We start from the raw sequence: 24,713 nt of genomic DNA on the forward strand, positions 1-24,713 counted from the left end.
TTACTGTAATCTTTCTCATATACCCTGTGTGCACTGTCTGTCACGGTCTAAAATTGCTCAGAACTTCTAGACTCAAAGTATTTTTTTAAAAAGCTAAAAAGTCTCTGCAATGATTTGAAGTAGGGAAAAACAGAGGAGAGCAAAAACTTTGTAAGCAAAACGTTTGTAAACAGTAACATGGAAAAGTACTTTCCATGCTTACCATGGTCTCTTTATGAAGACTATTCAAAGATTAGCTAAGTGTATTGCTATATTCCTTGTGAATACTTAGCAACGGGTATACAGTTTATATAAATGATAATATCTATGGATATAATGTTTGTATATTCTCTTCTAATTGACTTTGTGAGCAAGCTGATTTTATTTGCCTTACAAAACCGGCTTTATGTACGTAACAAAGCCAAAGGGATAAATATATTCTTGAAAGCTGACTCGATATAGCTTGTTGTTAATTAAAGCCATTAAATGTATATTATTACACAGAAGAAAATTCATATTTTCTTTAATACTATCCACAGTTCTTCTGCTTCTGGGAGAGGTAATTGTCCATTACCATATACCAACTTACGGTTTTTTAACTCAGTTGTTTTCTTTATTGTTGAGGAGAAAAATGTCTGCAAATTGTTGAAGATATTGTGTGGCATGTTCTATGAGAAGCAAGGATAAAGATGAAGTCACGTTGTAAAGATCAAAATAAGAGAAAGTTCAGTAAAAAATGACCTTTTAAATTTATTACAGGAATTTTCAGTGTTCCATAGATAGGGAATGTAGATTCCAGTGCTGATAACTAGACCTGTTCAAAATTAACTTTAAACCTTCAGCATGGAAACTTTGGCAGTTAGTGTTGTTACCTATGTCACCAGAGAAAATTAGCTTCTCTTGGCAGCAGATCTGATAAAATATTAATTGTTCTTTAAAATGTTAATTTTAAAGTATCAGCACTTCATCTAAGACTTTGACCTCTTTGTACTTAGGTTTTAAATTTGTCTTAAATATAATATCTATAAATCCACAGCTTTTGAATTAAAATGTGATTAGGATATCTTTTCCTCTAGAACACTGCCACCAAAATATCATGAGGTACTTAGATAATAGCAAATGTAGGAAAACGAAATGAAATAACCAATGTATCCAAATTGAACAGAAAATGTAGTAAGACACTGAATCTCAAAACTTTACAATTGAAAATGTTAGTAAGAATTTTATTTTAAAAATAATTTTCTACAAGAAAATACTCTTGGAATTGTGGACCTTTTAAAAAGTTTGAGAGAAGAGCATTTTTCAATACAGAATTGAGTGCCAGCTCAATGGGCGATACCAAAGAGTGGGCTGAACTTTGCTTTCATTCTAGATGACTCAGTGGCATCAATCGGAATCAGAAAGTGAATTCATGGTGGCCAAGCTTCTGAAGGTCTGCAGCTGGTAAAATCACGCTGTGGTCCCTCTCTACTGTGTCCACAGAACAGGCAAGGCTATGAAAAGTTCATTTGCTAGAACTGCAGATGCACGTGGGTTTCTTGAATGTGTAGTGAGAAGTCAAAAGCATTCAGCTCAGATAGACATGGGTTTCTTGAAGTGAGAAGTCAAAAGCATTCAGCTCAGATATCCAAGGAATCCAGTAATTAATTGCAAAAAAGAATACATATTTTGGCATAGCAAGCGAATTGTAGTGTGCCAGTTAATTGTGTAAATGCAGAGCTCTCATGTGGAACGACTGGAAAAGTTGTAGTTTTCCAGCTTCACAATCCTTTCTTGCTCTCCCTCCCCAGCAAAATTCTCAGAACATCACTACAGGGAGGTATTTGCTTATTAAACTGCAAAGAACCTATATAAAAATCAATATGAATTTGTATTTGTTGTTAGATCCAACTTCTCAGTAATTTTTTTTCTCTACATAACAGTCTGCTGAGTTTGCTATTGCATAGATAACAAGGGTAGTTCTATTCTCAAAAGCTAGGCATTTCTCACCAAAAAGTATTTGGAAGCTTTGAAAAGAATCTGTTCTCTGTGTGAAATGGATTTGTTTCCGTTTTACCTGCACTTAATGAGTTATGGCAGGGGAAATTGGTTCAGTTTTGCCCACAAGCGGCTACTCTTGAACTACCTGACTCTCAGTATTTAACAGCAGTGTTCAGAGTATCCTTGGAGCCCAGCACCTGCCATCTCTCACTGGGCAGCAATTTTGTTTGTTTTTAAAACTGCAGAAGAAAAATGAGGGGCTTGTTTATCTGCCAAACAGATAACTCAGTGGCAAGGAGCTCATGCAGGAGGGTTTTTCAGCCAATCACTTGTGACATCTGTTGCGGACTTCATATTTGGATTGGGCTAACTTCTTCATTTACTGATGAGTTCTAATTTTATGCTTAGAGGCCTGCTTGTTCATATCAACTGGCAATTAACAATGCCCCTGGGAAGTACCTAAGCAGTATCTTAGGTACTCACAATTAGTTTATTCAACCCTTAGGACAGTTGTGATGCTGCACGTACTTCTTTTGCTATAGCAACACTGCCATCTGATTCAACAACAGCATTGCTATGTTAGACCATGTTGTTAATATCTTAAAGCCTTGAAAAGTGGCAAAACTGTGCATGGACAGGGGTGGAGGTTAGCTGCCTGCTTTATAAAGAAAAGCCTGTGAGATCCTAAGAGAAAATAGCTCCAATTTATTTTCAACACTGTTGTTGCTGCATTTTGATTTTATGTTAGGGAAATTAAATGCAAAAATTTGAGGACAGAGTAATACTTGCCTGCACTTTATAGAGAAGCCATCAGAGGATAATATTCTTGTTCGTATTGTTTTCATCGCTCTTATGATTGCTTCATTTAAAACTACATCTTTTCCAGTGCCTGTGTTGCTGCAGTGTCCCCCGCTAATAACATCAGCATGTTGCAGTCACCGCTCCTTCAAAGACTAGTATTAATTGAAGCAATTTATTCTACCAGAGCTGAAGATGGCCTATTTATACTTTTATTTAATGAATATTAACAGGTTACATTTATCTTGTCATGTCCTGTCAGCTCCTTTTTCTGCTTCATGCTGATTTGCTGCCCTGTACACGCTTTGCTGAGGCTCGGCACAGCAGAACATAGGTGTTTCTCTGTCTTGCATAGGAGATCAGAGATGCTCACCAGCTATCATAATATGGAAAGAGAAGCAATTCTGAACTGGGTATTATTGCTCCTTCATTGACTTGCTGGCAAAATAATGTCTTGTTCTGCCAATTAAAGGAACAATATCTTATTTCAGCAAAAAGATAATAGTAATAATTTATGTCATTCAACATAATATCGAATGTGATGTATATGCAATATAAAGTATATGGTGCTGATCCATTCCCAAGGGATATGAGAAGTCTTATACTGTGTCACTAAAAACTGTAGGGATACAGAAAACTGCTACTTCAATTCTGATTGAGACTCCTCAATCATAGTACTGCAGAAAGCTACTGTATACTCAGATATAAAAATATCTTAGCTTCCTTAATTAGTAGTATAAGGCATGATGTGTCTGAGCTTTATTTATGTGGTAGACCTCTACTATATGTAAAATAGTTGGCTTTTAATAATATGGCCATTATCTTTAAATGAACTGATCTTTGGCTAATGAAAACCATAAAGAAAACCACCTCCTCTCACATCAAAATATTTGATATTCTCTGCAATGAAGAACCATAAAAATAATGGAGCAAGATACTGCTGAGTTATGCTAAATAAGATCAAAATTGTTGATCGTAGTGAACAGCAGAATTTGTAGAGGAAGAATTATTCTAACTAAATAAATTCACAGGCTTCTAGAGAATGAAGAATATTAATGCTGAAATACCTCTACCAGAACCTCTGTTTGTAGTCATCCGTCCTCCTAAACTACCCCCAGAGTTCCAGGTTAGGTGCAGTAGTTTTTTCCCTCTAGATTTTCCCACTTATTTTGTAGAAATTATTGTAAATGACATGAAGAGAGAGATTCTATATCTTAGATTCTAATTACTCTCTGGATGACAGTGATTTAATACTGTGATTGATCTTACATGGCAAAAGCATGTTTCTGATACTAATTTGCATTTTGTTTTAATTCAATTTTTATCACTTTTCATTGGGTTTGAGCTATTTGAGTTATTTTGAAGTGTTCATTCTAATTTGTATAAATTTTTGCTTGGTGCTATGAGCTTCTCGTCAAAGTACATTTTGTTCACACAATTGGAGATTTGTGTTTTCTTAAAACTTAAATGAGAATTTCACAGGACTATCCATATGATAGTGACTCAGTTAATGCTACTCTTCACTCTTAATTGTGAGCCAGTTCTCTCACATGCTTTGAAGGGCATTGATAGTTCAAGGGCAGTCTCCACGTGGCATCTTAATCCTAGATATTTGCCGTTTATCTCTCTGTGCTTCTCAGAAGAGCGGTGGTGTATATCTGTTTCCTTAGATATGTCAGTTCAGGTCAATTGCTCTTTCCTAATAAAATCCCCCCTTCAGTGTTCTTGAACTTTATTTTCTATTCTAGGTCTACGCTCAATTAACTTTATATAAGTGTAACTCTCAGGATTCAATGGTATTATGTACATTTGCTAAGTTAAAGCACAATTGTAAGTAATTGTAGGCTGGGTCCTTAAATTGTTCCTGTGCACTTTCTACAGAGTTTCTCCCTGGCTGAGTTCTAGGAATGGCTTCATTTCAGTAGTGGGGAGTAGGTTTTTCTGTTGGAGGTGAAAATATTTGAGGTTTTCAAGTATTCAGGAATTATGCCATTATTCATAAAGACTAAACCAATACCTTTGACCTTTGTGAATGATAACATGTCCCTAAACTGCCTTAGGTGATTAATCCGCTCACCTGAGATGTAGTAAACTGATGAGATCACAGGCTAAATCTTGAACTCTGGGACTTGAATGAAGTTGTTCCACATATGAAAAAAGTATCCCAGTCACCTTTGGCTGTGATCCAGCATTATGTGAAATCCCGGTTCAGACCTGATATATCTGTTGAATTCAGGAATCGCCAGGCTGTCACGCTTTTTTTGTTTGTTTGTTTGTTTCCTCATATCCTGGATGTGCCAAACCTTTCCCATGAATTTTTTTTTTGTTTAGAAATACTCAGAAAAGCTCTGCCCTGTTGTCTATTTCTCATTTCACAGTCTGCATTGAGAATGAATGTTTCTAGCAAATGGATTGTATTTAATGTGAAAGGGTCTCTGTAGATTATTAGAAGTCAGCAGCAGCAGTTCTGTTGTCTTATATCTAGTTTTGTTTCTAATTTTCTCATTTCTTAGTCATCGTTATATTAGGTACACATAGATATGTCTTTCACCCTTCTTGTGAAAACTAACTCCTTCACCCCAGTAGTAGTTGTTCTGTTCTCCCCTGATTTTCTTCCAGCATGCCTAAATCTTCTTCAGGCAGAAGCTAAGCACAGTATTAAGACCATATATTCTTCTCAGGTGTGTTGTTGAGTGATCTCTGAGCACAAGACCTGTGGAGTCCAAAATCACACTGGTGCTTTTGCAGCCATATTGTATTGCATGCTCAACACCCATTTGCAGCTCACTTTCACCCTGCACAATTTTTTGATATTAATTTCCATGTTCGTTTCTTCAATCGAAGTATCTCCGTTTCTTATTTTTTCCTTTCACAAGTGTTTGCTTCTAGTTATGCAAGATGCATATTATTATTTCATGTCTAGGTTCTTACCTCTCCCATTAATTTTTCTCACTGTTCTAGTCTGACATATGTGCAGCACTTCCCAGTTTTGAGATATCTTTGCATCTTAGACATTTTAATTTTAGTAATTTGCTATTTTGTGATCCAAATCATTAAAAAAGTTATTAAGTAAATAAGATGTTAATATTGACTTGCTCTAAGCTTCCTCAGAACTTCTCATCTTGATACACCATTCTTCATTGTTGCTTAGAAATTAGCCTATAAATCATGTGATAATTGTCCTTATTCAGGAAATGGATTCAAGTTGTCCTAGTGAGGTTTCACAAAACGCTGTATGGAACAAAACTAAAATTCAGGTGCAGGTATATTGTCATCCTATTTCAGTTACCTATTAATTCTGCAGTGCTATTGAAAAAGCTCTCTTTTTTGACCAGAATGGCTTGTTCATTATAAGGTCCTGCTGCCTAATGCTTATCTTCCTGTGATTCTCTAGAGATGTTTTATTATCGCTTATATTGCACCATAAATTTGCAAAACACTAAAATTAGAATAAGCTGCATTCTTCTCTGTGAAGTTCTCACATTCTTAAAGGCCTGTAAAGCAGCAACAGTCACATTAATGTGCTTCACTGTCCTGCACCAGAAAAACAACAGTGGCATGATACCCCAGAGGAGGCAGCCCTTCCCTGGTTCTCCATTTTTTCTTACTTTATATTGGCTAGTCATTGCCTTTAAAGGGCTTAATCTCATCCAGGAAATGAATGAGATTTTCTTCTGAAATATCAGGAATGGGAGAGAACAGCTTTCCATGATGTCCCTGTCCTCTGGACTTATACCATGTAGATACAATCCTTGTGTGGCCCCTGTAATGGCAAACAGCATTTTGAGCATTGAACAGGATGTGATTAAATTTCACCCAAAAGACTGAGAGTTTCTCTGCACTGGGATCATAATCCTCTGTTTCATATTTTTAATATGTTTTGGAATTCTTGGTGGCTCTGTGGCTGTGGGTGCATAGGTATTCCAAACCCACTGTGGATGTTTGGAACAAGCTGTGTCTTTAATTCAAACAAATGCAGAATATCAGAATAGAATAAACATCTGGAAGTGAGCATTTCACTGCAAACAAGGTCAAGTTATGCTGGACAACATAATATACCTTAAATCCTTTCAGCTGATAATCTTGTCCAGTATCTTATCCCTAATAATGACTATAAGCTTACGCTTCAGAGTAGAAATGTTAGAATATTCCTAATAATTATGTAGCTGTTATAGAAATAAATTGTATCAGTGTTTGGAGTTACTTGCAAGTATGAGAATCCATACCTTTATATTTTCCTAATCCTGTTTTACGTTACTATAGATTCTACTAATACACAGTACAATTTTTTTTTTCTTAATTACGGTCCAGTATTTCAAATGAAAAGATTTTGGTACGTTCAATGCAACTTCATTCGTAAAAAGAAAAATGATGTTTCAGGGAATCCTGTCAGTTCCTTGAGCATGACACATAATCCAATGTGTGAATCCTACTAATACCTTGCTGTGAGTGATATTGAATAACAGTAAATTCCCTGGATTACTGATATACTGCATTTTAAAAAAGAATCGTGGCCTTAAATGTAAACATTTGTTTTATTCACTATTTAAATGGAGTTCCTTTTGTTCCTTAGAACTGCAACACAGCAGTGTCCAGTTTGCTCCATTTATTTAATGGGCCACTGCCTGATTTCATATTTGTCTCCTGTAAGCATTTAATTGTTTACATTTTGTTTATTTGGGAGTTTTTTGATTCTCATGTTTGTTTAAAATCTACTTTTATAATGTCAAATGTTTCAGTAATTTTTTAGCTATATTGCAGGGCTGGCAAAGGGAGTCAGAGGCCCCAACATTGCAAAATATGCATATGTGGTAGAAGGACATCGTGTTTGATATACACTACGTTGACTTCAAGTTTAAGAAACAAGTTATCATCAAAATTAAATCTATTTCTGTTCAACTTTAATCTAAAAGCATTATCAAATTGTGAGTGGCATAGATTAATTTATTTAACTCGGTGCACAGAGCAGCTTTCATACTCACAGAAAATGTGCTCTGGGTGGTACATGTCTCACAGCATGAGAACTGCTTGTCTCACACCCTCTCCTTCATTTATTTTCTGTTCTTCAGATTTCAAGGCAGGGGTTCCCAAATTTAGTTTGTTTGGATGGTGTAACCTTAGCTCCAAAGGAGTCACCAGAAAAAAGTTTTCAGGTTTTGGTAAGAGAAGATGCATTCTCTGGATTAATTGTAGCCCTTTCAAACATTACTGTACATCTGCTGAAAATTATCTTGTTTTATTTCTTATGAGAATCGCATTTTCCTTGAAAAGTAAATCATGTTTAGGCTGGTGACACACTTTAAATGGTGTTAGATAGCAGTGACATATATTATTGGACAAGAACTACTGCCTCATAAACTATAATAATGTAGATGATCTTATTCACTGTTGTAATATAAACATTAAATATTCACTTTTTATGCTAATGTCAGTTTTCAACTGTATTTACTAGCAGTTTGGGATAATTTTCATCTCCATTTGTTTGGGCTGGAGACAGACATTTGCCATAGTCCAGTGGTGTGAGTGTTGACAGCAAAGTTAGGAAAACTAAATTCAAGTTCCTGACTCAAAGAATAAGTAATTACTGTATAGCAGAGCAGCATGAACATTCAGACCTTGCAGACAAACAGATGTGTAACAAATAACTGAGTTTATCATCAATTGTATCTCCTAAAGGGAGTGGCAAGTGGTAGTAAATCCTGCAAATAGGGGTTGAATGCATGCAGCCTTGATTTATTTGAGAAGAAGGATTGTCTGCCTCATTTTGCTGATAAGGGTCCTCACAATTCTGTGGAGTTGCTTCTGATGTTCTCTGGTGTGAGTTTACCATGACATCTCAATATGATTTCCTCTGGGAAATTAATCACTCAAGTAAGTGTTAGGAAGCCAGCATCAACATCGTTAACAAAGTCATGAAACTCCTCTGTAGAATTTGGCTTGTAATTTATTGATGGGAACTCAGGAACCCTGAAATTATAGTGATATCAAATTTTATCGGTACCTCTCAGGACAAATTCCTGAACAGCAGGTTCATGTGCCATGGTTTGGATGACACCTGCTATCATTTGACATTCCTAGGGTGTCTAACCATGTTTTGCTAGTGTGTTGGGTATGTGCGTTTGAATCTATACATTACTTGTGAACATTGAAAACAATGTTAAATTTGTGACTTTATCTCTCCAAGTTTTGTCTTGCAGTTCTGGTTGAAAGTGCAGGAAATATTGATAAAGGTCAGAATCATGTCTTAAGTCAGAATTACCTTTTTGTCTGAATATCACAGTTGTTTCCTCTGGTTTGTCTTTACTGGATGATTGAGTTTCTGATGTATGGCTAGAACTGTAGGATTCCCAGCAATGTGGCTATTTCAGAAACAGAAGCTAGGAAGAAGGTTTAAGTTGAAAAGCTTTAATAAAGTAGCTGTTTTTAGAACTTGAGCTCCCATAACCCAGTAACTTGAAAATATATAAAAAAACCCCACCCATACTGCCATTAAATATATGTTCCAGAAACCATTGATTTTTTGAAATTCATCCTACAAGTGCTCATCCTGCAAGCAGTTGTTTGTCGTAGTCAGCTCTAAAAGCCCTTTATTCCCTGTCAGATGATGGCTGTGCTATAACCTTTGGCTTCAGACTTCTGGTAGGAACATGGTACGTATTTCTACAAAGAATGAAACTCTAACGGCCTTATCAAACAACAGCAGTACTCATTGTGTTTAACAGTGCTGGAAATTAGTTTCTCGGGCACTGATCTTGACAGGTCAGCTGTCACAAATTGGTAGACGTATCTGTAAATACATCGGTCCTGTAAACAAAATTCTGTCTGCAAGAAGTGGAAGTTAAAATTGGCAGACTTCGGAACAAATGAAATGTTCTGAAGCACAAGGATGCACAGGCAAAAGTCCCCTCTGGAAAAGGTTTTCCTCATGTTCCATTTATTAACTTTATCTGCATAGTTTGCTTTTTAGAGACTGAAAAGTTTGTACCTCCATAGAGAACACTGTGGAGTTCTGTGCTGAAGCATAATATGCTCCTCCTCTTTGCACCTACTCCTACTGCATAAAAGAGGAATCTTTGTCTCTCTCCCTTTGAATAAAAGGAAGAAATGTATGTTATCACACTGGCATGTCTCCAGCTCCATTTAGGAATTCTTAGTGTTAATGCAGAATGTGAAACATAGGGTATTCAAAAATCTTAAGGCCTTGACATGAAACCAGATGGAGTTTTTGAAGCAAAAAGGAGTGGGAGAAGGAATTGAAATGTGAGTTCCACCAGTGGTGAAGTAATAAATGTATGTATTGCATTTCCCATTTTTTTAATAAATATCTAGTCATCATCTGGAGATTGTGCAAGCCATTTTGCCCAAAACCTTCCATATATCTTTTATCATATACTTACTGCACAGGACAGCTGAAGAAGGCTTAGACAGTAAATGTTGTTTACAGATTTGAGACACAATATGTACCATATCCATCTATACTGGTCCTTGAAGTCTGTTTGAACCATATTGATTTATATCAGCTGAAAAATTGGACAATTTGGTTTGGCAAAAGCTAAGAAACATCTGGACATATTTTAGAGCAAGCATCTAAATTTGAATTTAAAAGATACCATTGCTGTAGGTATCTACCTGTATTGCTGCAGAGACTTTTATGTGCAGAAGGTCACTCCAAACTGGAATCACAGGGGGAGGGTTTTCAATCTGAGACTCAGGAGTGTCATTAGAAAGCTGAATGTTATTCAGTCATTCTCCTCCATCCTCCAAGAGAGCTGGATAAAGGAGGTGTAGCCAAATTCTTTCCTCTCCTGTGTCTCAGCTTTGAAGATTTAGTGACTATAGAATAATTTTTATCATTTATGCTTGTGTGGTAGTTATGGTGGCTGAATATTCACTGAATGTCCTGTTCTTTTCTAGGTCCCTGTTTTATCAGTTTAGTACAACAAAACAAAAATAAAACTATACAGATCTCTCCCATCACATTTTATTTGTTGGTTTGATTTTTGAGGCTTTAGGATAAAACTGAAGTCATAGAAATAAATCGTGTAGGACATCTAGCCATAGGCATATTCAGTGAAATAAGTTCTTTCCAAGAAGGTTTTGACTTGTTACATGAAATTTAGCTTCTGGCAGGAAGAAGACACATTTCACAGATCTTGGGCTATGTTTAATTTCTACAGGGCATGCCTTCAGCTAACAACACTGCTTCTACATATGTGAGGATAGTATTGGTGTGTAAGAGTAGAGCTGAAGAAAAGGAAGGAAACACTTTCTACTTGGTACTATTTACAACTTGTCTGAACAAAATGACACCATGGATTCTGTTTGAAGGCAAAGGAAGTGTCTGACTGCTACTGCTGAAGAGCATATTTAGTTTGACTAATCCAAAGGTCACTTAAGATTGACTTTTCTATTGAACCTATTGTATTGAATTTTACTGCATTTCTCTTCAGAAAATGCAGTAAAATTGATTTTTAAAGTGATGCATTTAATTGAAAAATAAAATATTTAGATGTAATGTTCCATGGAGATATCCTGAAAATCGGCACGCGGGTACATCTAGCAGATACATGTAGTACTGGGTACTGGTGGAGGTTGCAAGATAGTTGATCATCAGGACCTGGGAACTTAAGAGGCTGTCATTGTTTTACTGATGAGGTAGAAGTAGGGCAAGGAGAGAGAAAAATAGGACTTAAGACAGCATCTGAAGAAAGTCCGGAAGAGAAGAGGGGATAGCTTGAGACCGCAGAATCTGTGTCAAGAATTTATGACCATCAGGGAGAGAGAACGTTGTGCAGCAGGAAGAAAGGTCACTCTTTGATTATCAGTAGGGAATGATTTGAAGAGTAGGAGGGGATCTGAGCAGAGAGGGAAATGTAGGATAGTGACACCACAGATAATCTTGAGGACTGTCCGGCAATATAAACTTGCTGGAAATAAACATCCTATTGGAGTGATATAAATGAAATAATATGACCAATACTACAGATAATAGAGCAGTTAAGTTACTGGCAGTGATGAAAATGCATTCAGGCAAGGTACTTTTTGTGTCTGTCTTAAGAATGTCGCTAATTCTGATTCTGCATTAAAAAACACACTTCTCTTATCCTCTCTGTATCCGTTCTGGATCTGGTCAGGCTACTGTTACATGTTTATATAAATACTGAAAGATTTCTGCCTAACAGTCCTTCAGACTCACTGTGCTTTCTGTTCTAGTTGGCAACGTGGGACTCTGAGAAAGGCCTGAATGGTAGTCTACAAGAACGACGTCTGGGCAATGACTTACAAGGACTGACACTCAAAGTGGTGACTGTCTTGGTATGATCCTATTTGAGTTCAGGAAACCAACACTCAAAATAAAAGGATCTGACTGAGTATTTTGGGCACTTCCCTCAGTATTTTTCCCTATCATTTTCAGTTCTGTATTTTTTTGGATGATCAGTTACATAAACAAGGAAGTTAGATGATGGCCTTTTATTATTTTATGTGAAGCTCTGCACTGTCAGAGATACAGAGCATTTGTGTGTTTGCTTATGCTGTTTTTCTGCATTATAATTCCTGCTGGGCATGGAACCAGCACAGGGACTGAGAGCACTAGGGTGTATTCCAGATACAGTACTCTAACTCGGATATGCAGTTTCCAACATTTCATGGATTTTAAGATCAGATGGGCCAATTACGATAATCTAATCTTGGCTCTTGTACACTGCAGGCTGTAAAATTTAATCAAGTGTTTCCTCCATCAAGCTCATAAATTCCTGTTGAGATAAACTATATATTTTAGAAAGGCGTAGTCTTTCCAAAAAATCACTATGCTTTTGGGACTACTGTCTGTTAGTATCCAGAGTGATAGCAAAGCTCCTGTCAGCTAAGTGCTAAATTAGGGGCAAATTAGGGCTTGAATACATTCCTGCCTAAAATACTGTAGTTTGCAGCTTGCGGAATGTGGTGTCTATTTGTGATTTTTGTTTCTCTTTTTCTGAATCATGGTACAAATAGAAAGTATCACATAAGATCATTGAGTCACACTTTCCAGCCCCCAGTTTTCTTTCCTCTCTCTGGTGACAGGTGAGGTTATACTGTGGCTGACGTGGGAGGTGAGCAGATCCCTTCCACAAGAACGTCAGTACCAGGTTGCAAAGGCAGCCAACTGCAGAGGCTCTGCCACCAACAGCCCTGCTGTTCCCCCACAGGAGAGCAGGACACTCACACCTAACAGAAAACATACTACAAAATGCTATGTTTCCTTGGTCCCAAAGCATATGGTAATATAAAATACTGCAGGAGCCAGTGCCCATGAAGGTTATTCTTGGAATTTTCAAATGGTTAAATATTCACAAAATGCAGCATTTTTAGCTCTTGTTTCAGTGTGTCTCCTGGATAAAAGATTAATCATTGTCTGTAAAAGATAGCTTTCTAAATCTGGTATTCCCTGAGACAGATGCACAGTAGTAAAGTTCCTGTCTAGGACTCATACGCTTAAGTAGATATCTATACTCTGGACAGCTAGTTAGGACACTAAAGTAGGTGTCTGTGCCCTCTATACAGTCAGTGGTAAGAGATGGTACTTCAGAGGGCAGTTCATCCTGTGGGCACCAGGAAGCTGCTGGTAGGAGTTGAATTGTCCTCTGCAGTCCCTGCCTCTTCTCAAGAACTGTGGAAAACCCAAAGCCATGGACAGGACTCAGGTGCTGAAGCACTGGTGTCTGCTTGGGATGCCTCACAGTATCCTGCACAGCCTACAGTTTTTGCCTCAGAAGGTTAAAAGTGTCCCAAAATCTGTGCCAAATTGTCCAGAATTAACTCAGAAAACATACTTTTGCTAAGAGAAACAAACTAAAAAACGTTGTTTCATGTATCAGATAAGATATTGTTTTGTTCTCAGGAAGAACCTTTTGTGATGGTGGCGGAGAACATACTTGGGCAACCAAAGCGATATAAAGGCTTTTCCATTGATGTCCTGGATGCACTTGCCAAGAATCTGGGCTTCAAATACGAGATATATCAAGCTCCTGATGGCAAATATGGACAGCAGCTCCAAAACAGCTCCTGGAATGGCATGATTGGAGAGCTCATTAATAAGGTACACAGAGAAGTAGCTGTATTTTTAAAAGAAATAAATGAATAAACAAAAAGACTCTTTGGAGTATGCTGTCAAAGCTTTGTAAGGGGGTTGTTTAAATTCCCCCCTTCCTCCTTTCCAAATCAAGAGAATGGATTAGAATGAAAACAGCAGTGCAAAATGCTTCTGAGCTGCAAGTAGTCTGAGCATGGTGTAAACTGTGCACTTCAAGACGCTGTATACAGGATAGAACGGGAGAGTCTGCCGTTCTATTTACTCCCAACTGTTCTCACCATAAATTATATTAGTGTAAATCTCTGTGTTTACATAGTTGGAAGAAGAAGAAGAGAGGACATGTACATGTGTGTGAGTGAATGACTACAGAAAACCGAAAAAAACCCCAACCAAATAACTTTCTCATTATGTCTTTGCTACTTGTTTGTAGGTATGACTTTATTTGGATCCTTCTGTGGCAATGCATTTGATAGCGATCAACTGTTTGTCTCCAAACAGGAAAAGTATTTGTAGTAATATACAACACAGAAGTGTTTTGAAGGACCAGAACAGATCAGAACTGATCTCACGATTTTAAAACAGAGAGGACCAAATTTCTTTTCTTAATTACAGTCTTGCAAATCAGGAGTTAGTTAATTGAACTCCATTGAAGTAAATGGGGAAACTCTGTAGCTTAGAATCTCATGGAGAATTAAGTGTATTTTGTTCATTTTCTCCCTATCTGACATGGGACAAATGTTAATCAAGGAGAATCAAAGGAATTAATATTCCATGTTGCTGCCCTTTGTAGAAAAGGTTACTGTTCTGCAGTGAAGCTATTACTGAAAGTGAAAGCTTTCTCATTATCTAGTAAGTAGGTGGTTCAGTATCTGGTAAGTAGATGTTTAGGAAGAAATAGAAGCAATTAAAGCAATAACAAACGTGTGTATAATAATGGGATATTCTTGGTTGGTGCTAGGAAACATAAAGAATTTTTTGCTTACTTTGCATTGACATAAGTTGTTTGACTTTCTTTGGCTTGAAAATGTAGTAAGAAATCCTGTTAACTTTCTTTGGAAATTGCTTTCTCTGAAGCAATCTATTATCGTATTTTTTAACAGTATTTCTGCTACTAGCTTGTCCACTGACTCCAAAGGATTTCAAAGCAGACCTCCCTCACCTAACATTTTCTTCACTTTCCTAGCAAAATGTAGAGATAGGAAACAAAAAGTACATTCTGTTTTTTGAAGAGAACTGTTTTTATTAAGGTGGAAAAATAATAAAAATCTAATTGCAACTCTTCAAAAGCTTTGGGAATCTTATTTATTAACTCCTGTTTTATCTTTCATTGAGTCTGCATATTCTTTAAGGACCCTCTGTGCGTAAAACCTACTCGCTTTAAATGTTGAGGTCGAAACAGTTTCAGGAACTGTTGCTTTTGGTGCATTCTTCCAGTTACTAGTTTTTGCAATTGCTTTATTTATTGTAAAAAACAAACAAAATATCCCCAGTTGTCATACGAAATCCCTTCATGAACATGGGCAGCTGGCATCTCCACAGGGAGAACAACAAACATTAGCTCTTTACACCTTGCTATCAAATGCACAAGCTAAATAAGTGGTGTTTCTTATTGCTTGCAGTGCACCAGGCTAATACAGTTTGGATTTTTAGGCATCCTTTGGAAAACAAGTGAGGGATAAATGTGAAATAAATTGCATTCATTCCAGAGAGGAGCCAGCGTGACACTTTTTGTTCTAGAATACTTTGGCAGGTTACGTTTCACTATTTTGCTTTAGACCAGTGCAATTAATTAGCATTCAAATGATGAAACTGATTCTGGTTTTATTTTTAGACAATTTATTTTAATTTGTCTAAATGTGTTAAATTATAGAAAGAAATGCGTGGAGTCACTTGGTTCTTTAAAAGCTTCTTGTTAAGGCTCACGCTGGCAGAATTCATGGTGAGAGGAAGAGATCTAATCTGTTGTGTTTGTCTCACAGAGAGCAGACCTGGCCATCTCAGCCATCACTATAACACCAGAACGAGAAAGCGTCGTGGACTTCAGCAAGCGGTACATGGACTATTCCGTGGGGATCTTAATCAAAAAGCCCGAGGAGAAAATCAACATCTTCTCTCTCTTTGCTCCTTTCGACTTTGCGGTGTGGGCTTGCATTGCTGCAGCCATCCCTATCGTTGGTGTCTTGATATTTGTCTTGAACCGCATCCAGGCAGTCCGGGCGCAGAACGCTTCCCAGCCGAGCCCTTCTGCTTCCTCCACCCTCCACAGTGCCATCTGGGTCGTGTACGGAGCCTTTGTTCAGCAAGGTACTGAACTCTCTCATTAATACGGACGTTCAGAAATGTTCTGCCTTGGGTAAAGCAGGTCAGGACATGTTAATTTTGGCCAGAACAGTCTAAAGGTGAAAGAGAAGGCTCATATGGGGAGGTGGTATTTTTTATTAGACCAGCTGATGAAAAGTGGGAAGAGGTAGGTAAGTTTGGGGGTTATGTTCTGCTTTTCTGTCTCTCAGTACATCCAGAAAAAACACTCCATGCAGGCTTCTCCACTCTGGGAATCTTACCACATGATAAATAAACTACAGAGCTGCTTGCTGCACAATTACAACACTTCTCCAACTCTGAAACTGGCACCTTTTCTAATAGCTTAAATTTAATTTCAGAAATTTATGTTTTTGAACTAATGTGAGACAGTTTGTCTTTTGGTTCTTTGAACTGAATAGGAAAATGATTTCTAGTTGTGTAACCAACATTACGCTCAGGAATCTCTAGGCATGGGACTAATCCTACTGAATTCAGTAAGATTGCTACCAATAACACAGTTAATTTTGTATATAATTGTTTGCAAAATCTGCCCACACAGGTTTCATCCCATATCTATAACGTTAGTACTATTCTTGGAAGGCAAGTTTTGTTGAATGTTAACATATGGCTGTGGTGGTAACTTTTTTCTGCATTTTTTTTCATTGTGATTGCAAGCTTATGAAGCTTCAGCTGGAAAATCCTTACTATTGCTATGAGACTTGGTCCCTCATCTCATTAAGGTGGCATCCCTGATGGGTTTAAGTAGAGTAAGATACAATCAGTGCAAACATACGCTGAAGTGACTAGCACCAGCTGTATGGTAAGGTTTGGCCTTCAACAGTCTTCAAGCATAACTGTGCTTGCAGCCTGCTAGGAAAAAAAACTTCATGTTGTTTGAAATGTTGTAAAGAGTAACAAGAAATGACACTAATGCTTCAGTCTTTGCAGATTTAAATACAGCACAGATAGCACACAAACCATTGGAGTTTTGTGGGTTTTTTCCAAATCATAAATGGTCATTGAAAACAGAGTATTACTATAGTCTGAACACTAATGATTTTATTCTTGCATATTAGTCATGCTTCACCATTAAACTTTCTTTATTTAGAATATATTTCATGTTCTGTAGATTTGCTCTTCAATAATTCCCAAGGGAAATATTTTGAAAGATGATTTTCTAGAACTGTATCCAGGGCAAGAGGCTGACTGGAGAAAATGTTTGTAAATTATCAATCTTAACGGACGCTGTGATTTTCTCACAGTGAAAGGGCAGCCTGGAGGGGAGCAGAAACGAAGAGGGGTAGCTCCAACAAAGATTAACATAATAGGGCACGCAGAGGGTGATAGTAAATGGAAACTGCTGAGAGACCCTCATTTTCTCTGTTTATTTGTAGGGGGTGAATCTACTGTCAATTCTGTGGCTATGCGCATCGTAATGGGAAGCTGGTGGCTCTTCACCCTTATCGTGTGCTCTTCCTACACAGCCAACTTAGCAGCGTTTCTCACAGTATCAAGAATGGATAATCCTATAAGGTAAGAGCCTCTTCTTAACATGAAGCTGGAAACCTGGATTTCACAGAAAGGTATTATCCATTTGAGCACTCATTCTTGCAAGAAGGCGATAACTCTAGTAAAATACTCTCCTTATTTGCAGTGGTTGCTTTTCTCCGCCCCCCTTCTCCTTCATTCGTACAACCCTCAAGCAGTTTTGACAGGTGAATGGAAGGGACAATGGCACTTTAATTGTATATTTTTCCAGAAGAGATGTCTTTCATGTTTATATGCGTTTTGCTTAACTAGGGCTCTCACTGCTTCAGCTGTCTTTATTTCTTTGTTGAACATCAGAGGGAACTGTCACCTCTAGGGAACTATATAACATTCCACTTCTCACCTTCAATGTGTAATTTTATGTTCTTAATATTTTGATATACATCGGGGTTTATACTATTATTTGCATGTAAGCTAGTCTTTTAAGGTATAAATGGCCAAAATATAAACGGCCAGATTCAGTGACATTATTTGCAGAAAAAGCTGTCTTCTCAAGAAGGAAAAGATAACCAAACCTGACTCTGGGATAATAGATGTAATATAGCAGTTGTTTTATTAAATTTATGTATAATTCTCTACAGTTGTGCTGGCAATATTGTGATGATAAATTACAGCTTCTGTAACAAACCCAATTTATCTTGCCCCTTTGACTTCTTTCCCCTGCCGTTTGCCTACTAATCCATACCCAATGAGAATATTTTTAATACATCAGATCTCTGAGCAGCTCCAGAGAGCCTGCTGGTTGGTTGGTGGCAATTTGTGTAAGTGTGTGTAATTTTTTTTCTTCAGCATATTTAAAGGCTAAAGAATGTTTTCATTTTTTCTCTCAAAACACAGACAAAATTTCCAACCTCACACTCTCATAAAATATACAGAGAGAGCTGTTGATCTTCCATGGTCAGTGCCAACAGGATTAGAGCCTGGTATCTCATGTTTGGTCTGATGGTGATGGAGTAGAGAGGCAGCCAGAGGATGGGCAGACTCGGGCTCTCCTCCATGAAAATGCTGAGCCAAGGATTTTAGGCGCTGGAGAGTGGGACAGTTTACTCTGTTGGTCTCACTTGGGGTTGCACTGGGAAAACTGGGTCTGTAATAATTGTGCTCGGCTCCTGAAACTGAGCCATTGGCACTTAGATGAGGCTGGCACTTTAGAAAGCTGCTTTTGCATTCTCTGTGGTATCTGCACAGAAGGACATAAATAAGTGCATTTCTCATAAACATGAGTTTAACAGGATTTCCAATTTTCAACTTGCCATTGTGTACTTGCAGGTAATATAACACTTTGTATGGATATAGTGTTAAAATAATAACAATAATACCAGCCCAAAACCATTAAAAGTTTTGTTTTTAAATTAATTTTTCTGTTAGTTTGGAGAAATTAAGGGGGGTTTAGCAGTAATAGAAATAAGAACTGGAAGTAATTTCTGGAAATAACATGAGAAACTAAATAGAATAAAAGTACTGCAGAGTATCTGCGAGGCCTGGCTGTAATATGAATAAGGTTAAGCTCAATGAATATGTTGCTTTTGAAACTCAGGACAACAATAGTTATCCATAAAGCTTGAATAATGATCATAAAAATTTCTGAAAGCTCTAGTTCCTTCATGACAGAAGAAATTGTCTGTTTGGGCTACTGAGCCACTCCCAAAACATAGCAAAGTTCAGAGAACAAAATTTGGGGTAAAATGCAGTGAGGAATCTGCAAAAAGAGACACAGGTTTAAGAGCAGAAATATGAATTATTAGAGGAGGCCTTTGAGGCTGAGCTATTATGACATTTACAACGGGTTTTTTTTCCCCTTATTAAAATTACAGGATGTTGCTAGTAATCTTGAGGGGGGGAGGGCAGGGGGGAGAATTTTCAGTAAAGGAGCTGCTTGGTGGTGTTTTGGGACTTTGGAGCCCAGACGCCGTTCTTCTGTTAGAGATGGCAGCTGAAGAATTAGAATTAAATGCCTTTCTATACCTAATGGTAGCTGCTACTTTTCAGGTTCCTGATATCACATCCCCTTGTACAAGGTAAGGATGCAGAAGGAAGAAAGCACTCCAGTGTGATCTGCACACACCAGCAGAGCAATTCAGGTGCCAAACCAGAAACGTGTAACGTAATTTGAATTGCCATAAGGTTCATTGCCTTTGCTTCAGCTAGTTGGCTGTAAGGCCAAAGGTCTCTATCAGGTGTTGTCAGCCAATATATGGAGTATTTATATTGCCTGGGGTGTAGAAAGTGATCCTGCATGCTTTGGCTTAGGCACTCGAATCATCCTCCAAATAATATGAAATGGTATCTGTCAGAAAACTCCTTGATTTGATCACTGTTTGGCATAACTGAGCCAATTAAAGGACTTTCTTGTTTTGACTTGCCTATGGCTATTTTAGAAAGTTTGCAGAATCTCCCTGAGATCCTGCTGCTCCGAGAAAGAATGAGAGAGAGAGATCTGGACTGAACTCTCTCATCAAAAACTGTTAGTGCCTTAGGAGAGAGGGGATGGGGTAAATAAATAGGTTCTCTGGAAACTCTGTTGAGCCATCTTCCATTTCTAAGCTATTATGAAGGTATTTTCATGTCCTCACTCTTTAAGAGAAACATGTCGTAAAATGTTGTGTCAAATTTAGAATGAAGATTTTTCCCAAGAAAGTAAATTACCGCCTTACACCAATGCATGTGGACTGGTGTCTCAACTCCCAGTACTGCTTAGCTTCAGCATCATATGATGTGGATTGACTATTTTTGCCTTTCTAAATTTTCTACTCAGCTTGCCCATATTATATCTTACATGGACCAGAAAGGAATACTTACTTGGAATCCATTTTTCCTACCCAAAGAGGCACAATGAGTTATAGCTGAAAATTTGCTCACCAGCTGAGAACTACCAAATCCATCTGTCTATACTTCCATTGTTAGGAAGCCAGCCCCCCATCCTTTCTGTAAATGTGTGCTGTTACCTCTCCCTCCATAGGAAAGTCCCCTGGTGTTCAGTACTGCTGCTGCTAAATTGCCAGCAGGAGAGAAAATAGTATTATGGTGCTGCAATAGCTTCAACATCGTTAAGATTTTCATTACGAGACTGATTTCCTCCCCAAGCCCCCTCCAAAATGCCTTATGAAGGTTGTTTCAGCATCAAATTTGGCATATGTGGTCTGTGACTAGCAGAATAGGAGTATGTTTGATTGAATAACCAGGTGTCAATCAACCCAGTGATCCTTACCTTCACAATTTCACTGCAAAACAACTGTGTCATAGAAATCTAATAAATGATATTTATTAGAAGGGGCTTGGTGAGACATTCACTGATGCAAAGTTGAACTGTTGGAAGGCAGATTTTTAGAATTAGCACATGAGATGAAAGCCTGCTGATGAGGGAATAATTATTTTTAAAAATTTGATATTGGCAAGTCTCACAAGGCTTTTCCACCCTGCTATGAGTTTCAGGGACTGCCTATGGCTCACAGAGAAGTGAAATACCTAGAATAGGAGGCACAGAAAAAAGCAGCTTTTGTACGCTGCCCGTATTTCCTGACAGAGACTTCCTAAATCTCAAATGGGTTCCCAAGTGCTGTGCTGTCCTGGTGCCCACATCCCATGTAAGATATGTGCTTATCTTGGAAAGAACAAAAATCTGTCTTCTCCTCAGGTTGTCCCAAACCCTCAAGGGCTTCATCACAAGTATGATAACAGGGAGAGGCACTGGCTTTCTGGTCTGGCATGGCTGCGTGTGCTGCCTTGCTCCTCACGTGTTTCCAGTGCCCATCACTCATGCTGCTGTGACAGGGTGGTAGGGAGGGTCAGCAGGTGGAGTTTTTGACCCACATCAAAACTTCTGGCTCTTCAGGAGATCAAGGATAGCAGAAATTAGCGTGAACCTTCCCCAGCTGTCCTTTGTTTCCCAGTTGCTAGTGGCTGGTACTTCTGCACCCCTTTGCTCTTTCAATACTGGTTCTTTGAGCCCTCTCTCCAGATTACTTCTTGTGCTCTTCCCATCTTCTCCGTGCCCCAACCTCACTACAAGGGAACAAAAGTAATGTAGTCGTTACCTCAGGAATTGTGCATTCATGGAGATCCACAGGCAGGGCAGCAAACCATCAAGCCGATTTCCCAAGCACAAATGGGCAGAGGAGTGAGACGTTCTAAAGGAGAAGGCATTTTCTGTGAATCTGCTGGTGGCAACCACTTTGGAGCACAGACTAGGAGTCCGTGATCCGTGTTCTAACTTTGTAAATGAGCAATTCTTAATTTTTGTTTTTAAATAGAAATCTAGTTAATGTTTAGAGCCTGTACTAATCCTTGACAAACTTGTTTAAACTCAAATGATTTCTAATATCTGCCTTCAGGACTGCATGCAGCTGAGAAGTGTTCTAATGGGTCAGTCTGCCAAGTAAGGGCTGCATTATTACATGAGAGTTTGTTCTTTCTTTTATCTTATTACATTTTCAAACAGCCCTTGGATGTGCTATCTGACCTTCCATTTGTAATTATGAGTTTAATTAGCAGTGACTTAACTTCCAGCTTCATTTCTTGTTAACAAGCAGGCTACATGCAGTTCAGTAGCCGCACAGACATTCTGAAGCTCAGGTTTAGGAAAGCTTGTCAGACAAGAGGTTACGAATCATGCAGGCAAAATAGGGCATAAAAAAGTAGGCTATTTGCAAATTCAAGAGAGTTTAAGATTTTATCAAATTGATCCTTAACATTTGCAATTGCTATGGATGTTTTGAAAGGCATCTATATATGTGCATTCATGGACTGCTTACAAATGCATGTTATATCTGCTTTCAAGTTCACAGCTGTTGTTTCATGATTTGGGATTTCCTTATTTGCATTTTAATCCCCAAATTTCATGTGTTTTGGTGACAGCTGAAGATTTACTGCAGCTTAGTTGGGGTCACACTCTGGCACTTGGAAGACTTGAGTGCAAATTCTTTTTCTACCACAAGCTTTGCTTGATCTTGACAAGCTTCTCCTCCTCTCTGCCTCAGTTCCCTTTCTGTACAACAGAGTAAGGGGTTTTAGTATCTTATATGGCACATTGTCAATTTAGCTGCTTTAAAGATTCTGGCCAGAAATGACCATATTATAATAGCTCTGCAGGCATCCAGAAAAAAAAAATATTTTCTGGGTTGCATACAAAACAGAAACAGAGGAAAGTATTTTGAAGATGTCAGCTGGAGGGAAATGAACAAACGTTTCATCTGCTGTAGTTAAGTGGATTTGATTGGGCTGGTAGCGAGAACTTCACAGGAATCCCTCTGTATTTGCAGTGATTTTGCCTTGAAATTCCTTGTGTTTGAAAGCAGCCTTTCTGTCGTTAATATCATACATGGTTTTCTAAATACTTCATTGGATTTTCTTTTTTTTATGTTTAATTTTGTTATGTTCAATTTGTACTATGTTTTACAGTGTCTGGGCAGCACCTCAGGCACGTTGGCAGGAGGCATGTACGAATGAGCATGATAAAAAATAATTATCGTGATTATTATTTAAGGCCTGTGAGCAAAAGCTTCAATCATTAAATAACTAGATTAAGTTCATCCATAAAAACGAAGGCTAAAAAAGAGTGTAAGAAAGATGCAAGCGGATGAGCAAGGACAAAAACTCAAAACTCTCTTTTTTAATTTCCAGAACATTCCCTGTTTGGGCCACGTGGAAGAAATGTGACGGGCAGTGCTGTGCAGCAGGGCAGCAGGGCAGCAGTGCTCAGGGGCAGAGCTTGCCAGCCCTTTGCCTTCGGGCACTGTTCAGGGCAAGACACTGTGTTGGTGCCAGTTCTAGAGCCCCCATCGTCTGTCTTTTCATTTCACTTGCATTGATGGTGTTGCCCAGTGGGTGCTTCTGGGAAACCCAGGGCTTCACAAAGTCTGGAGCCTTTTAAAAAGCTTTCTGAATGTTGGCATATGCTGTTCAGCCATGGTTTAAAATGGATCCTAATTACTCCTGTAATTGAGCAAGCAGGCAAACATATAAGTGCAAATATTTCCCAAGGACGTTTTTCTGGGAAAAATGAGAATGCACAGCTGAAAATCGAGCTTGCATTCAATCTCTCCAGTTGTGATTATAAAAATGTGACATATATTGGACATTAATGGAAAAGCCAAGAGATTTGTGATTCTATACCCTCGTCAACTTTACTTTTACAACAGCTATATTATAGGATCTCTTCATTTGTTCTTGTTACTGGGAAGTTCTGTGACTTAAGAGAGTTGAGGCATTAACATTCAGATGCACGTACAGTTTAGAAAAGAAAACGATTTGGATATGACGTTAGCAAAATCTACCATCTGTGCAGGTAATAAAATGATTTTTTAATTTTTTTTTGCTTTGAAAGTGTGAAAATCTAGCAAGAGAAGCAACCCTCGTGACAGCCCATCTAAATGTACATGGATTGGTTCAAATCTGAGATTTGATACACTGTCTCTTCTCAGCTCAGATTGAGCCACCTTTTAAGTCAGATTTTCTCATCTTAATGTACGTCATTCACTGGCTGTCCATAGAATAGAGCAGCTGTATGCTTTCTGCAGACACTAAAAGTCATTGGCCTCTGAATTCAGCCTTCTTTGCTGTAGTATGTGGTTTCTTTTTATTTCAAGGATATATAGCTTATTTTGTTGGGTTTTATTTTCTATTTGACTCCTAAGGGATAAACAATACAAAATGCGGTGACAGAAGATTTTTGCCCAATAGGATATTTATATTTCTATTGTTTTTCTCTAAAGAAGCTGATTAAATGTCTTATATGAGCCAATAATGAAATTTAATATAACAGGATATTAAAAAGGCAAAATAATGATTACTACAGCAATTCAAACAGAGATGCCCTTAAAGCCTCAGATATCTCCTAACTGTAAAGACTACTTCAGCCCACCAGTTTTTAAGGCCAAAAACAGGAGTAAGAAGAAAATCTTCATGGTGAACTCTGTTTTGGAAATGGGTTCTGGGCACTGAACAACCATTAAAGCAGGATGGCCAGTGGGCTCAATTATTTGAGTTTCAGTCCTGCAAAAGCACTAATATTTTTTTTCCACTGTATAAGGTAGAT

At 38.0% G+C, this 24,713-nt stretch overlaps 1 protein-coding gene across 1 annotated transcript in view; it reads left to right on the forward strand.

Annotated features, from left to right (window-relative positions):
- The window catches only part of GRID1 (glutamate receptor, ionotropic, delta 1), a 525,592-nt gene that overhangs the window by 459,332 nt on the left and 41,547 nt on the right, over positions 1-24,713 (forward strand). Inside the window, exons 9-12 of the mRNA XM_014940347.1 lie at positions 11,971-12,072; positions 13,640-13,837; positions 15,811-16,135; positions 17,527-17,665. Coding sequence (XP_014795833.1) covers positions 11,971-12,072; positions 13,640-13,837; positions 15,811-16,135; positions 17,527-17,665 — 764 coding nt within the window. The remainder of the gene's footprint in view (positions 1-11,970; positions 12,073-13,639; positions 13,838-15,810; positions 16,136-17,526; positions 17,666-24,713) is intronic.

The sequence above is a fragment of the Calidris pugnax genome, unplaced genomic scaffold, assembly GCF_001431845.1.
Source record: "Calidris pugnax isolate Ruff unplaced genomic scaffold, ASM143184v1 scaffold39, whole genome shotgun sequence".
Classification (NCBI taxonomy): Eukaryota; Metazoa; Chordata; class Aves; order Charadriiformes; family Scolopacidae; genus Calidris; species Calidris pugnax.